Source organism: Ixodes scapularis, unplaced genomic scaffold (assembly GCF_016920785.2).
Source record: "Ixodes scapularis isolate PalLabHiFi unplaced genomic scaffold, ASM1692078v2 PGA_scaffold4__175_contigs__length_147842914, whole genome shotgun sequence".
Classification (NCBI taxonomy): domain Eukaryota; kingdom Metazoa; phylum Arthropoda; class Arachnida; order Ixodida; family Ixodidae; genus Ixodes; species Ixodes scapularis.
Window position 1 is genome coordinate 103,216,844 of NW_024609879.1, and position 13,897 is coordinate 103,230,740.

The window sequence follows — 13,897 nt, forward strand, 5'->3', positions numbered from 1 at the left end:
ATACTTCAAGTAATTACAATACAAGTTTTCTAAACCTACTTTAAGTACAATGTACTTAAAGTATTTCCAAACACTTGCTTTTAGTGCATGTCGATGTTTACATGTTCCTAGACTTTAATGGCGCTGTGACCTGTACTCTCGGCATTTTAAGCGCTAGCGTCGAGTTATTTGTCTTCGTGTTTTGTTTTGCCAGGCGATTTATCATTGGGTCAAAAGACTACCCAGTCAATATTTTGCTACAGCGTCAGTCATATTTTTTAATAAAGTAAAAAAAGGCAACTGCTGGAAACTGAAACTGGACTAGGGAGGAAAAAGAAATATAGAGGAGAACGTAGCCAAAATTCACGTGGCTGTGCTACTTCTTTTTTTTCAATTAACGTATTTGCAGTTTTTTAGAAGCCACAAAAATTGGTATAATAATTATTTTTCTATTTTTAGCATTGAATGTGTGCCTCCAGTGATCCACAACTTTGACTACATTTGGTGGTTGTGTCTAAACCGTAGAAAACGGCACGTGACCACGGAGAAGAGAGTGAGCGCGACTCAAACCGGCCAGTTCTCGATGGACGATTTTCGGGCTGAAAGAAAACGAATTTCGAGCCCAAATTGTGTTCTGGGTAGTAGGGCTCTCATGATCCCGCAACAAACTTCGTCTGCAGCGCGCGCAAAAAAAAAAAAAAAAAATTGCACGGTTGGGTGTAGTCACGTGACTTCCGCCCACTCCACTCTCTCCTCTCCTCTTCTCTGTGCGGTGTGAGGGTTTCGGTTTCGGTTTCGAGCAGTTGCGTTTTTTAGCTTCATTAAAAATATACGTGACTCTGTCGAAAAATATTAATAGGGTAGTATTTCAACACCATAATAAATCGCCTAACCAAAATGAAAAAAATATTTTTTTTTTTTTAAGTGTCAGTGTTTTTTTAGATCGGATTGTGTGGGTGGCGTCACCTCCTGATAGACGCAGCGAGCAGACAACAGTCGAATACAAGGTACGTAAGTAATAGTGTGTATTTGTAAATACACTCCACCACGTACCATTCAAGGCATCGATTCGCTTCGCAGACCAACCCGAAGAGTTGGCGGGTATGACGAGTTATGAGACGTGTGGCTTGTGCAAGAAAAAGAAAATTATTAGTTGTGGCCACGGTGGTGGCGGAGAAAAGAAAGGAACCGAATTAACACCACAAAATTCGGGCCAGAACTGTTTCTTTTTTTGTTTTTTTTTTGCTTGTCGTTTTTTAGCTCTGCATCCGATGGACATGTTGCTCTTTGCTGCTTTGTCACCACATATTGAAGCATCCCGGAGTGCGCGAGGCGGGAACTCTCGATTGCTGGGCCTGCTCGGACAAAGGTGTGCTCATACCGTGTCCAGCCCGTCTTGTCCTTCTTGCGGAAGAGCAGTGCGCACCGATACCCACAGACGTCAGCGCGACGTGCGCCTCGGTGGCCTCGGTGTAGTATTTGTATATAGTCCATAATGCCGACACTGAAAAAGAAGCCGATGCCGCGCGTGAAATAAACAGGGCCGGGCACCCGCGCTCGGGGTGCTCGAGACTCAGAGACCATGACCAGCAGCCGGCGGTTGTCATTCCTTCTTTGAGCTTCAACGACGGGCCCCTGGCCGCCGCTTGATCAGAAATACTACATTTTGGCGACGAGGATGGGATTTTGTTAACGAACTCCGCGCCGCGGATGGGTGGTGGCCGACACTGGCAAGTACGCTAATCCATTTATCGCTAAGTTTACTTCGTGCTCAACGTTCGAGCCTGTCCCAACATGGCGGCTGTTCCATTCCCAGCTCCCCCGCCATTTTTGCCAACGCCAGGCACCCCCATACAGCCTTGGAAGACATGGAAATCGAGTTTTATGAATTACCTCGATGTTATTGAAGCGGATCAGTATTCGGCTAAGCGCAAACGTGCCTTACTTATAAGCTTGCTTGGCCAGGAGGGCCAGCGAATAGTAGCTACATTTAACATGGCAGGACCCGCCGTGAACGAGAACGTAACAGAGTTTGACGTTTTATTAACGGCTCTTGACGGTTATTTCGCTGCTGGTACGAACGTGGTCCTTGAGCGGAAAAAGTTTCACAGTCGTGTCCAGGCGCCCGGCGAAAGCGTACTGGATTTCCTTGGAGCGCTCCGGCACCTCGGATCGTTTTGCGACTATGGTGACTCTCTTGACGATCGAATCGCGGAGATGTTTTTGACGGGACTTAGATCATCGGAGGTACAGGATCGGTTGATCCGAGAGTCTGTGGGGGCTGCCGCACCGAGCCTCGAACGTGCTGTCTCCCTTGCACAACAGTTCGAGCAGACATCTCGAGACTGCGATATGTACCATCGATTAGGAGCCGGTTCGCGTTCTGGCACATCACAGTTGTCCTCCTCCGTTGATCGGGTTGTCGCTCCGCCCTGTCAAAATGGCCGCTCTCCACAGCAGTTCGTCGCTAACCCTAGTCAAGATGGCGGGGTTTGGCATGCTGTAGGCGTTTCCTACTCACCTTTTCACCAATCTCGGGTACTGACCCGTACCTCGGACCGTCGTTCGGCGCGTGATGCACCTCCGGGAGCACACACTTTTCCGCGTGACGAAGTGCCATGTCAATTTTGTGGCCGTCGGCCCCATCCCCGAGAGATGTGCCCTGCTTCGCGGGCAACGTGTTTCTCGTGTGGCAAGTCCGGGCATTTCGCTAACGTCTGCCGGAGTTACCCGCCTCCACCCGTCGGCAGCGATCGACGTCAACTAGCCTTGCCGACTGGACGTGGCCAATCCTTCGGGCGCCGGTACCAGCGTTCCGGAGCTGGTCATGCCAGCACTCCCATCCATGGCATCGTGACGTTCCCAGACGACGACGACGACGACCTACGACCCAGCGTGTACACTGTTGGGTCTTACGATGAGTCGCCGCAGCCAGCCAGCCGACGACGACAAAACTTCATTGCCGATGTACAGGTAAACGGCATCCCGATGTCTTTGTTAATTGACACTGGATCGGAAGTATCTATCATCTCTGAACCCACCTTCCAAAGAATTACCAGGAATTGTCGAATTCAATTAATGAAACCACCGCGCACTTTGGTGCATTACCTTCAGGGATCCATCCCAGTCTTAGGCTGTTTTCATGCAAATGTCGCTTTCAACGATCGCTTCGCGACCATCCTCTTCTACGTTGTGAGCAAGGGACGTTCTCTGCTCGGCACAGACGCCGTCCGTGATCTCAAGCTTATTTTGTCAGGGGTACAGCTGAAATGTTTTTATATTAATGCAGCTGACTCCCGATCGGCCGACCACGGACATGTGAAATCGGCTGACATCCCGCAGTCACCGCGCACCGCGGGTTCCCCTACTTCAACATCACAAGTTCCGAGCTCATCTGATGCTCCAAGTAGTCCACTCACACCATCATTTTACAAGACTTCAAGTCCTTCTGGTTCCGCTAGCGACCATTTCCCATCATCTTCAAGTGCTCCTTCTTCTGATACTTCAGAACAGAAATCAAAGTCTTCTTCGGTGAGTGATTTCTCCAAACTGCCACCTGGTTTCGAAGAATTTGAAGATCTTTTCAGTTCTGAGCTGGGACTGGTTAAAAATCACACTCATACCGTTACTGTACGGCACCATGTTCCACCCGTACAGTCAAAGCTCCGTCGTTTACCGCTTACTCTGCGTGATGCGGTCACAGCAGAGATTCTGAAACTTGAGCGACAAGGCGTCATCGAGCGCGTTAATGCCTCGGAATGGGTTTCACCTATCGTCGTAGTAAAAAAGAAAGACGGCGGAATCCGGATGTGTGTTGATTTGAGAGCGCCGAATCGAGCTATCGTCGTTGACTCTTTTCCACTCCCACATATCGACGAGTTGTTAAACTCGCTTCGAGGAGCATCACATTTTTCAAAATTGGATTTAGCATCCGCCTACCATCAGGTCCGCCTCGACCCTAATAGTCGCGACCTCACCGCTTTCGTGACCCATGAGGGGCTTTTCCGTTTTAAACGTGTTTGTTTTGGATTAGCTTCCGCCCCTGCGGCTTTCCAACAAGTAATGTCCAAAATTCTCAAAGGCTGTCGAGGCGTCCAGTTCTATCTAGATAATGTCATTGTATATGGGTCAACCCAACAGGAGCACGATCATAACCTGCGAGACGTACTCAAAAGAATCGCTCAGGCAGGAATGAAATTAAATCGAAAAGCTGTTTTTAATGTTCATGAACTTTCTTTTTTGGGTCATCGTTTGTCTGCAGAAGGCATAGCACCCCTTCCGTCGAAGATAGACGCAGTCCTCAACTTTCCAGAGCCAACAGAACCTTCACAATTGAAGGCCTTTTTGGGTCTTGTAGAGTATTATAGTAAGTTTCTTCCACATTGTGCCACGGTCGTTGAACCCCTTCGTCGTCTTCTACGCAAGGGTGTATCTTATGTCTGGTCCCCTGATGTAGCTGTTAGTTTCAAAAATATCAAGTCCTGCATTCAGCAGGCACCAATACTCTCTATGTTCGACCCTACCATTCCTGTCATAGTCTCAACCGACGCCTCTAATTACGGTTTAGGGGCTGTTCTCCAACAACAACACGGACGACAGCTGAAAACCGTTGCGTTCGCGTCCCGTTCTCTCACGGAGGCTGAACGAAAGTATTCTACTGGCGAAAAGGAAGCTCTGTCAATACTGTGGGCTTGTGAAAAATGGCATGTTTATTTGTGGGGTCGGCAGTTCACCATCCGTACTGACCATCAAGCACTTGTCACCCTGATGACAACTCAAGGAACTGGCGTCCGGCCTCATCGTATCAGCCGTTGGGTTGCCAGACTTTTTAATTATAATTTTATCATGGAATTTCAGAAAGGCAGCAACAATCTCGTCGCAGACGCTTTGTCTCGCCTTCCAGTATCAGATACAGAGAACGGCACAGTTTTTAAAGAAGAGGTCGTTTCTATCATCTGTGCTTGCCTTAACCAGAAGGATTTCCAAGAAGCAACTGCTAGAGATCCCGTGCTCCCTCAAGTTATGACGTTTATTTCTTCATCATGGCCAGAGCATAACAAGCTGTCTTCAGAGCTGAAGTCATACTTTTCCGTTCGCGAGCAGCTTTCCGTGATCGATGGACTTCTCTTTCAAGGAGAGAAAATCGTAGTTCCATCTAGCCTTCGGAATCAAGTGATTGAGGTTGGTCACGAAACGCATCAAGGAATTTCGAGGACCACAAGCCTTATTAAAGAACTTTACTGGTGGCCTCACATCTCCATGCAAATTAAGGACTACGTACAGCATTGTACAGTCTGCCAAGCGACCGACAAGCCAGCTAAGTCATCTCCCGCGCCTCTGCAGCCGGTAGAGTTTCCATTACATCCTTGGACCAAGCTTGGCATAGATATCGTCGGCCCATTCGAGCAGGCACCTGCCAAGGAACGATTTTTCATCACTGTAGTGGATTACCACAGCAAATGGCCGGAAGTGGCAGCTGTCTCCAGTGTCACGACTGGTTCGGTCATCAGTTTCCTGAAGTCGATTTTTTCTCGTGAGGGACTACCCCAGGAGATTACCAGCGATAACGGACCTCAATTTACTTCAAGGGAATTTTCACAGTTCCTCGAGACAAATGGAATAAAACACACCAAATCTGCGTTATACCACCCGCAAGCGAATGGTCAAGTGGAAAGATTTAACAAAGTTCTGAAATCTACTATTCAGTTGGCCCTTGTACAACAGCGTTCTATATACGACACAATCATTGAGTATCTTGGTGTATATAGAAGCACACGCCATGCTGCCACGGGAGAAACCCCAGCTTTTCTCTTACATGGTCGCAATCATCGTACACGTTTGCACCTTCAAGGAAGGAATACCAATGAGCCTTCAATCCCACAGGTTGAAGTTCGACAGGGGTTACCGAATAGGGTCCAGGTATATCAGAAAAAAATGAAGCAGTACTCTGACTCACGCAGAGCCGTGAAGGTTCCATCTTTTGCACCTGGAGATTTTGTAAAGATTTTCAAGTCAAAACGAAAAGGCAAAATGCGACATAAATATTCAACTCCGCAGGAGATCCGTGAAAGGATTGGTCCGTCTACATACAAACTCGACGATGGAACAACGTGGAACGCTGAAAGGCTCACTCGAACAACGCTGCAGCCTTCGAAGAAGTATTCTTGGGTTCTAGAGGACAATATTTTCCCCCAATCTCCCTCACCCCTTGCAGTAAATGTTCCTGGCTGCCCTCCTCGTGGGGTTCCTGAGGTTCCTGGTTCAGCGGTTCCACGTGCTCAGGTTGCTGGTGCCACTGGGTTCGGCTTCAAGGCGCCAGATGTTCATGGTCGTGGCTCATCCCCGCCACGTGCTTCTCCGCCATGCATTGACGGAGCTGTTCGCCACCTTCTTGGGCCTGCAAACCCGACTCCTGTTTCATCTAATGGTCCAAGTTCTTCACTGCTTGGACTTGGGTACTGCAGCTCTTTGCCAGACTCCAGTTCAAGCGGCAGATCAGCACGGCCCTCCTCTGTGGACTCCGATGCAGGCGTTACGTCTCCAGTGCATGAGTCCCCAATTGATTCTGCGCCTGATTGTGTTTCGGGTGCTGGTCCTGAGCCCGAAGGTTCAGCTACGCCTAATACAATTGCCGCGTCCACCGCGGATGCTGTTTTTGGTGCACCATCATGCTCATCGCCACCACACCTGACTGCAAGCACGCCTACTGAATCGGGCTTCGCCACGCCTGTTTCAACACCTCTACCCTTGACATTTCAAGTAGAAGGACGCCCAAGACGTCATATACGTTTACCAGAACGATTTAAAGACTATGTCATGAATATCTTGGACATGAGCCCATCATCCACATCTCATGAAATCATGGACATTTGAATCTTTGGACTAATTTTTTTTCTTTTCTTGAAACTTTTGGTGCAGTGTGAAGTGCAATCTTTTTTTTTCAAGAAGTAGTGGTATTTTTTCCCTTTCTTGTTTTTTTTTCTTTTGTGAAGGGAAGGAGGTAACATGCTATGTGGCATTTTCCTCTTTTTTTTTCTGTTTTTTTTTTCTGTCAAGGGAGAGAGAGAATATGTAGTATTTGTATATAGTCCATAATGCCGACACTGAAAAAGAAGCCGATGCCGCGCGTGAAATAAACAGGGCCGGGCACCCGCGCTCGGGGTGCTCGAGACTCAGAGACCATGACCAGCAGCCGGCGGTTGTCATTCCTTCTTTGAGCTTCAACGACGGGCCCCTGGCCGCCGCTTGATCAGAAATACTACACTCGGTAACGGACTCTTTGCGCGCATTGCGGAGGAACACTATAGCTGGCGGTGATGAGGCTGTGGGAGGAGTTTCTGGCGCATTGTATCTGACTATATTCGTTTTCATCTCAAGATACGGCAGCGATTATTACGAAGATCTGTTTGAAGCTGGTCATTTTGACTTTGATACGCCATGGCGACCAGTTCCAGTGGCAGCGGCGAGAGCGCCTCGTAGGATGACGACGGGATGGGCGATGAAGATGCTGAGAACGCTCAGACGCAAGGTCTGGAATGGTGCGTGTTGACGCTTGACGGGAGGCACTCACTTGATCGAATGACGTTTTAGCGAACGCCCACGTTTTCCCGAACGACACTTTAGCGAATAGTCGGACGCCGCGCAGCGGCGTTTTCGGGTGGGCTAAATGGGTTCACATTTTTGTAATGAGCCGCCGCAGACTGTCGCCGCGAAGCGGCGTAAGCGCAGCGCGGCGGATGGGTTCAAGCGCGCACCCGTTATTCGCTAAAACGTCGATTCGCTCAAATGTCGCTGTTCGCTAAAACGTCAATCGCTCATGTGAAGCGACGCCGATGCTACAAGCTATGCCATATTTGAGGGCGACGTTTAGAGCGCATGCTCACAACGAGTTCACAATCATAGGCTGCTATGAGCGTTTCCAAGTTAGGTCCGCCATCTTCCTCAGTGGGATGCGCTCTTGGGCGCGGCCATAATACGATTACGACGCCTTAGCAAGACTTTGTAATCGGATTAGGACTCGTCCAAGCGCACCCCCCAGCCGACCAAGATGGTAGCGCCCTGAAGCCGGACTTGCAAACCTGTATTGGAGACGAAGTCAAACAGTCACGAAATTACCGGTACGCCTCAGCTGTCGGGACATCAAACCGAATTTTCTTGTCTGTTTTTGATCAGCGATATCGAAGATTACGATTCGAAGGCCGCTCCTCATGCGACCAGAGCACTGGTCAGAGCGAAGCGCTTGTGCCCAGGCCGTGCATGGCGAGGTTCCATTTCTTTGTTATGCTGCGTTAGTAAACACTAGAGTCACCATATAAGCTACGCTTTATTTAGTCACTAAACAGCTTTATTATTATTATTATTAGCCTTATTATTATTATTATTATTATTATTAGCTTTATTTGCACTTTATTTAGTCACTAACTAAAGCGTAGGGTGTCGCGAACCGGCCGAGGTTCGAGTTCGACCAGGTTCGACTTGTTCGAACTTTTAGTGAAAATTTCGACGAACCTTGTATTGAGGTTCGACTCATGTGCGCATGCGCGACAGGCTGGCCAGTTGGCTTCGGATTGGATGGCGATGGCTAAGGGTTGAATTAAGGGCACTGCTGATTGGTTATTTCAGTTAATACAGTACAAAAAACATTAATTTATTAACTTCTTCAGTGGTTAGAATTGGTTTCTTTTATTTTCACCTGTTCATAAAATAAAATAACCCTTTGCATAAAAATAAATTCTCCAAACCTAGACAAGCTTGTATCAAGGTCTGGCCACACTGTCCGCAAAGTCGAACCTGTCGAATCTGGTGAAAAGTTTCGAAGGTTCGTCGAACCGGTTCGACCCAGTCGAACCCCGGAAGTTCGACCTAAAAATCCGGTTCGACAAAAGTTCGCGACACCCCTAGTGGGGACCTTGTGGGGACAGCAGTTTTAGCAGATCGTTTCTTTTTCAATTCAAGGGGCGAGCGGAGCCAGCGGATCTGAGCCTGGCCGCCTATACTTCGTTTCAGCTTCGGTCCAGACGCAGCCGCGCGAGCATCTGGCCCAGAACAGTGCTTGCACTGCACGAGCGCGCGTGCTTGGCAGGGATGCTGAAAGCCCGGAGCTCGCGCTTGTAGCTTAGCCGAGCCGGCCGGGCAGACGAGGGCGAGAGAGAGAGGGAGGCAGCGCGCAGGAGAGGAGGCAATTTGTGTTCTTCCAACACGCTTTCTCGGTGTGACAGGATGTTCCCCGAGTGTCGGAGAACAAGTTGGGAAACATGGTTTTCGGACTACAGCAACATGTTTCCGGACTGTTGCTGTTTCCGCAATGTGACAGGGTCCCCGAAAACATGTTTTCATCGTGTTGAAGGACAAAGTTCTCCAACTGTTTCCGCAGTGTGACAGGGTGCTTCTTTGTGCCATCGATTCAGATGATTTTGACGATCAGCTGCCGCCGCGCAAGAAGCCGCGTTCGAAATTGCCCTTCACGCTTGACTTTATTATTGAAGTATTCTCGTGCGACTATCTGTACAGAAAAATATAGATGTTGCCGTGTTGCTGGAAAAAAAATTCGCTCAGCCACCGAAATAAGCAACACGTGTCGTCCGACACAAGTTGTCGAGGTTTCCGTTGCCAAAAGCAGTCACACCGAGACAACATTGTCGCTGTCGTCCATGTTGTGTTGCTGTTTCCTCAATGTGACAGGGTTGTCGGGCAACAGAGCCGACAGCCGACATGTTTCCCGACTGTTGAGAAACATGTTTTGTTCATGTTTCCGCCGTGTTTCCTCAATGTGACAGGGCCTTTATCGGGCAACACAGCCGACAGCCGACATGTTTCCCGACTGTTGAGAAACATGTTTTGTTGATGTTTCCGCCGTGCTTCCTCAATGTGACAGGGGCTTAAGAGTTTTCGATCCCCTGTCCAATACTCTGTTTAACTTCAAGCGTAGCAGAATCTACAAGAGCGAGCTCGGGCCATTTAGTGTCCCTGCCAAGCACGCGCGCTCGTGCAGCGCATGGCACTGTTCAGGGCCACATGCTCGCGCTTGTAGCATCGTCTGCGGAAGTATAAGGCCGGCAATCTTGATGGTGTGGAATGCAGAAGAACCGTGGAAGCTCGCCGTCAGCGCGCGCTCAGCAGAGTTCAGCAAGAGTTATAGTTACGTTGGTCACGTGGTTCCAGACACCTTTATGTGACTTCTGTGCGCTGGATACGTCAGTATTCTGCCAATGTAGTCTGTGGGGGCTATGTTGCACGTTTTGGACTCCCAGGAGACTAGAGAGAAGGAAGTGACGTAGGTATGAATGAACGTATCTTAGCAGCACCACGCAAGGCGTCATCAGCGACTCCACCAATCAACATCCGAAGAGCGTTGTTGACGTCACTTCCTTCTCCCTAGTCTCCTGGGAGTCCAAAACGTGCAACATAGCCCCCCTGGTCTTCAGATGCAAACGATTGCCATTGTAAAATTCAATATATTACTTAACAGTGATCTAAAAACTGGGAGTTTTTGGAGCACTGTTTAGAGCACTGCGCGCGACAGAAACGTGGTGATAAACGAATGGCAAGTGGTCCTAAACGAATGGAAAGGGGCGAAAAGGCGGTAAGAACCAATGCTAACGCATTTCCATCTGATAAATCCCATTGATCATCGAAGAATTTTTTATTATTATTTCATGCACGTGTGTTTGGTAAGAACAGGAAACCCAAAAGAGAACACGTATAATGGAATACTTTTAGGCAGCCGAGCATGGGCGCCGCCATAACCGGCCTCCAGTTTTTCTTTTCTCTTATTCAGTTCGCTTCACTTCATCATTACCACAGCAGGACAGTTTATTTCCACTTTAGGTGCTATTGTGCCCTTCTCCCCAGCATAGGCCTTTGTGGTGGCTCGTCAACGCCCGCTTCAGTGGCTCAACATCTCACAGTGGGTGACAATAAGCCCCCTTAAAAAACCTATATGAAACCAGGTAAAGGAAAGAGGGACTTTAGGTAAGCGTTTAGCAGCTCGATCCGACAACGACCAAGTCAGTTGGAACTTGGCACGAGAAGGAAGCACGAGGTTAAAAAGACACGACACACGAGGTTCTGCGATTTCCTCTTCCTCTACACCTCTACACTTGAAGAAGACTAATTCGATGGCAAGGCCCACAAGTGCTCCTGAAAGTACCCCAGGGACGGCAACTCGGAACTCCCTTGGTGCCGTGGGGACCACTTGCCTATCCCCTCTCGCACTTGCTATGGCTATCTTCAGTTTCAGCCTGCTCGTCCTCACTGTTTTCCGCCCTATGAGAGTGGACTCTAAAGAGCCTGTGTTGAGCGAGCAGCGAAAGGCTTATTTGGGCAAGAAACTCGGAGACCTGACTGCCGGTAAACGAGGGGTTTCTGGCACTCTCTACGCCGCCACGGGAAAACATTTTGTAATAGAGGACTTCAGCTACAATGGCACAGCTCCTGACGCCTACTTCATGGTGGGAACTTCTAGTCAACCATCGAAGCATGGCACAATTTTCGCAAATGAGGCTGGAAGCAACGGTACAATCCCCGCGTACAGCAAGCAGACGATTGTGCTAACGGTACCGGGACAAGCGGTCGTCACCGACTTCAAATGGTTTAGCGTCTACCGCAAAGATGCAGAGATAAGCATAGGCGACGTGGCCATACCAAGCAACTTCGACTACCCTAGAGAAAGGACCATCGGTTCGTCTTTGTCCGGCGCTCACAAGACACACGCTGCAGAGGTTGTGCTGAAAGACGTGAAAACGCTCTTCCTGAAGAATTTCTCTTACGATGGATCTGCTCCAGACGCATTCTTCCTTTGTGGGAAAGGAAGCCCCAACCCGAATGGTACGAAGATTCCTGATGAAAAAGGAAGCCTAGAGGTGATTCGAGGCTACGTCCACGAGGATGTAACTCTTGCCCTACCCGGCGATCTGACTGTGTTCGACATCGACTGGTTCGCAGTCTACTGCATAACGTACATTGAAACCTTCATCAGTGTCACAATCCCGAAGAATCCAAACGTGCCGCCCCTAGTGGAAGTTCTTAAGAGCCAAAAACAGTGGGATCAAAGCGATGGGTCAGATTTCGACAACTGCGAAACTATTATACCCAATAGGATCCAAGTGGCCTGGAAATTGAAAAGCAACTCGGTACTGTTTCAGCTCAGTACAAAACTCGTGGCCAAGCAGTGGGCTGCTTTTGGAGTCAGCGGAGACAAGGACAAGAACCAGATGATTGGGGGTGACGTGGCCATTGTTTACCTTGAGGGTCCCTTGAACAAAGCGAAACTCGTAGACTACTCCTTGGGTTCTAAAGCGCAGTGTTCTAACACCAGCGGTGGGGTGTGCCCCGACGTCAAATCATCGCCGACGGGCACAGACGACTTGACGATGGTTTCCTCGAATTACGAAAACGGACTTCTGAAGGTCGTATACTACCGGCCCTTGGCTGCCATTGATCGATACGACAAAGCTATTACTCCGACTGAAGAAACAGCGGTGATTGCTGCCCAGGGCCCCATGGCCGAGGACCCGCCCGATGTTGTGCTTTATCACACAATGTACGTGACCAGAACCAAGACAACGTTGAAGCTCAGCCGGCCAGCTAAGAAAAACTGCCAACCCCTGACGGCATCTAGACCACGTGAAGAGACCATGGACGAAAGACAGTTTGGTGGAAGAGACATCCTTAGGCGAGAAGGCGTGACTGTCTTCACCGCAAGAATAGGTCCCACAGGAGGATCCAGGGGATATGCCAAGATTACTGGCAACGCTGGCTGGGGTATCGCCTGGTGGATCAACGACGAGCTCATCCCAGTTTTGCATGTGGAGAGAGGAAAGACGTACACCTTCGTAGCCCAAGGCGGCCACAACCAATCTAACTCGGCGCGCTACCATCCCTTTTACATCACGGACAGTAAGAAGGGAGGCGGATCCCAGGAAGACGTGAAGTTGCTCGGGAAACCGGGGCATCTGCTACTTGCCGGCGTCACGATGGATCCCAAGGGAAAAGCTGACGTCTCTCAAGCCGTTGGGCGCTACTGCGAGTGGGAACACAAGTCCGTCGATCAAAGCGACGTCGTCAAAACGTTCTCGGAGTTCATGACAACGCTAGAGTTGCAATGTGAGCCCAACGTGAAGTCAGGCACGTTTACCTGGACTCCCGATGAAAAGACTCCGGACACTGTGTACTACCAGTGCTTCACTCACTTTTATCTCGGCTGGAAGATAGCAGTGAAGAACCCAGGTGATCCGGACGAGCCGCTTGATGCCAAGCCTGGCAATGCCCGCACCTTCGACTCCGCACTCCTGATGACGTCCCTGCTGGTGTGTGTGACCTTGAGACTATCGACACGACTTACGAGCCATCAGTAAACGCGATTTGACCTGTCTTATAGACCCGTCAAGGCAAAGCTCGACATGATTAGTGGCGCTTCAAAGTCCTCCGAGATCAGTTTAATGTCAAGAAATGTTTGTAATATGCCACAAAAGGCAAGGATCCCAATAAAGAAAAAAATTGCTGCATACTTTATCGTTTAGCTTGTATGGCGAAAATAATAATTGGGGTTGTGTGGATATTTTTGGTCAGCCATTTCAATGTTGCGACGAGTCACTCGCTGTAGGCGAGCAATTTAGCCAGTGCGGTAACCGCTTGTCTGGGGTCTTTAACGTGCATCACGCAGTAGTGATAGACGACCGCACGCCGATACGATGCTCATCCAGATAGAGATGGGCAGAGATGGGGGGGGGGGGGGGGGGGGGATTGAACCTAGGATCCCTGGGTTCTGCAGTGCGAGCTTTCGCTCCACGTGCTCCGAGCTGGTGTGCGCTAGCCATCTCGGCCACCGGCTTCACAAAGGCCGGCAACCACTCCAGTTCCGGACATATTTTCTGGTACACCTATCAAGTTCAGGTTTTGAATGAAATAATACCGTGCT

At 49.4% G+C, this 13,897-nt stretch overlaps 3 protein-coding genes across 3 annotated transcripts; all 3 read left to right on the plus strand.

Moving 5' to 3' along the window:
- Nucleotides 1-1,803: 1,803 nt before the first annotated feature.
- On the plus strand, nucleotides 1,804-2,450 carry LOC120848518 (the record flags this gene model as incomplete). The annotated part of the gene is made up of 2 exons (XM_040220505.1): nucleotides 1,804-2,353; nucleotides 2,437-2,450. Coding segments are annotated over 2 exons (564 nt in total), but the record flags the coding sequence as incomplete, so codon positions are not given.
- A 979-nt stretch (nucleotides 2,451-3,429) lies between these two features.
- Nucleotides 3,430-6,690, plus strand: LOC120848513. Its single transcript, XM_040220501.1, has 2 exons — nucleotides 3,430-3,510; nucleotides 6,194-6,690. The coding sequence occupies exon 2, from the start codon at nucleotides 6,197-6,199 to the stop codon at nucleotides 6,668-6,670; it is 474 nt and encodes a 157-aa protein (XP_040076435.1). The 5' UTR covers nucleotides 3,430-3,510; nucleotides 6,194-6,196; the 3' UTR covers nucleotides 6,671-6,690.
- A 4,508-nt stretch (nucleotides 6,691-11,198) lies between these two features.
- LOC8030169 (protein Skeletor, isoforms B/C-like) lies at nucleotides 11,199-13,438 on the plus strand. The gene has a single exon (XM_029985810.4). The coding sequence runs from the start codon at nucleotides 11,199-11,201 to the stop codon at nucleotides 13,332-13,334; it is 2,136 nt and encodes a 711-aa protein (XP_029841670.2). The 3' UTR covers nucleotides 13,335-13,438.
- Nucleotides 13,439-13,897: the final 459 nt, after the last annotated feature.

What these genes read in the sequence shown, in the direction of transcription:
- LOC120848513 (XM_040220501.1), top strand. Translation starts at nt 6,197, where the DNA reads ATGTTCCTGGCTGCCCTCCTCGTGGGGTTCCTGAGGTTCCTGGTTCAG.
- LOC8030169 (XM_029985810.4), top strand. Translation starts at nt 11,199, where the DNA reads ATGGCTATCTTCAGTTTCAGCCTGCTCGTCCTCACTGTTTTCCGCCCT.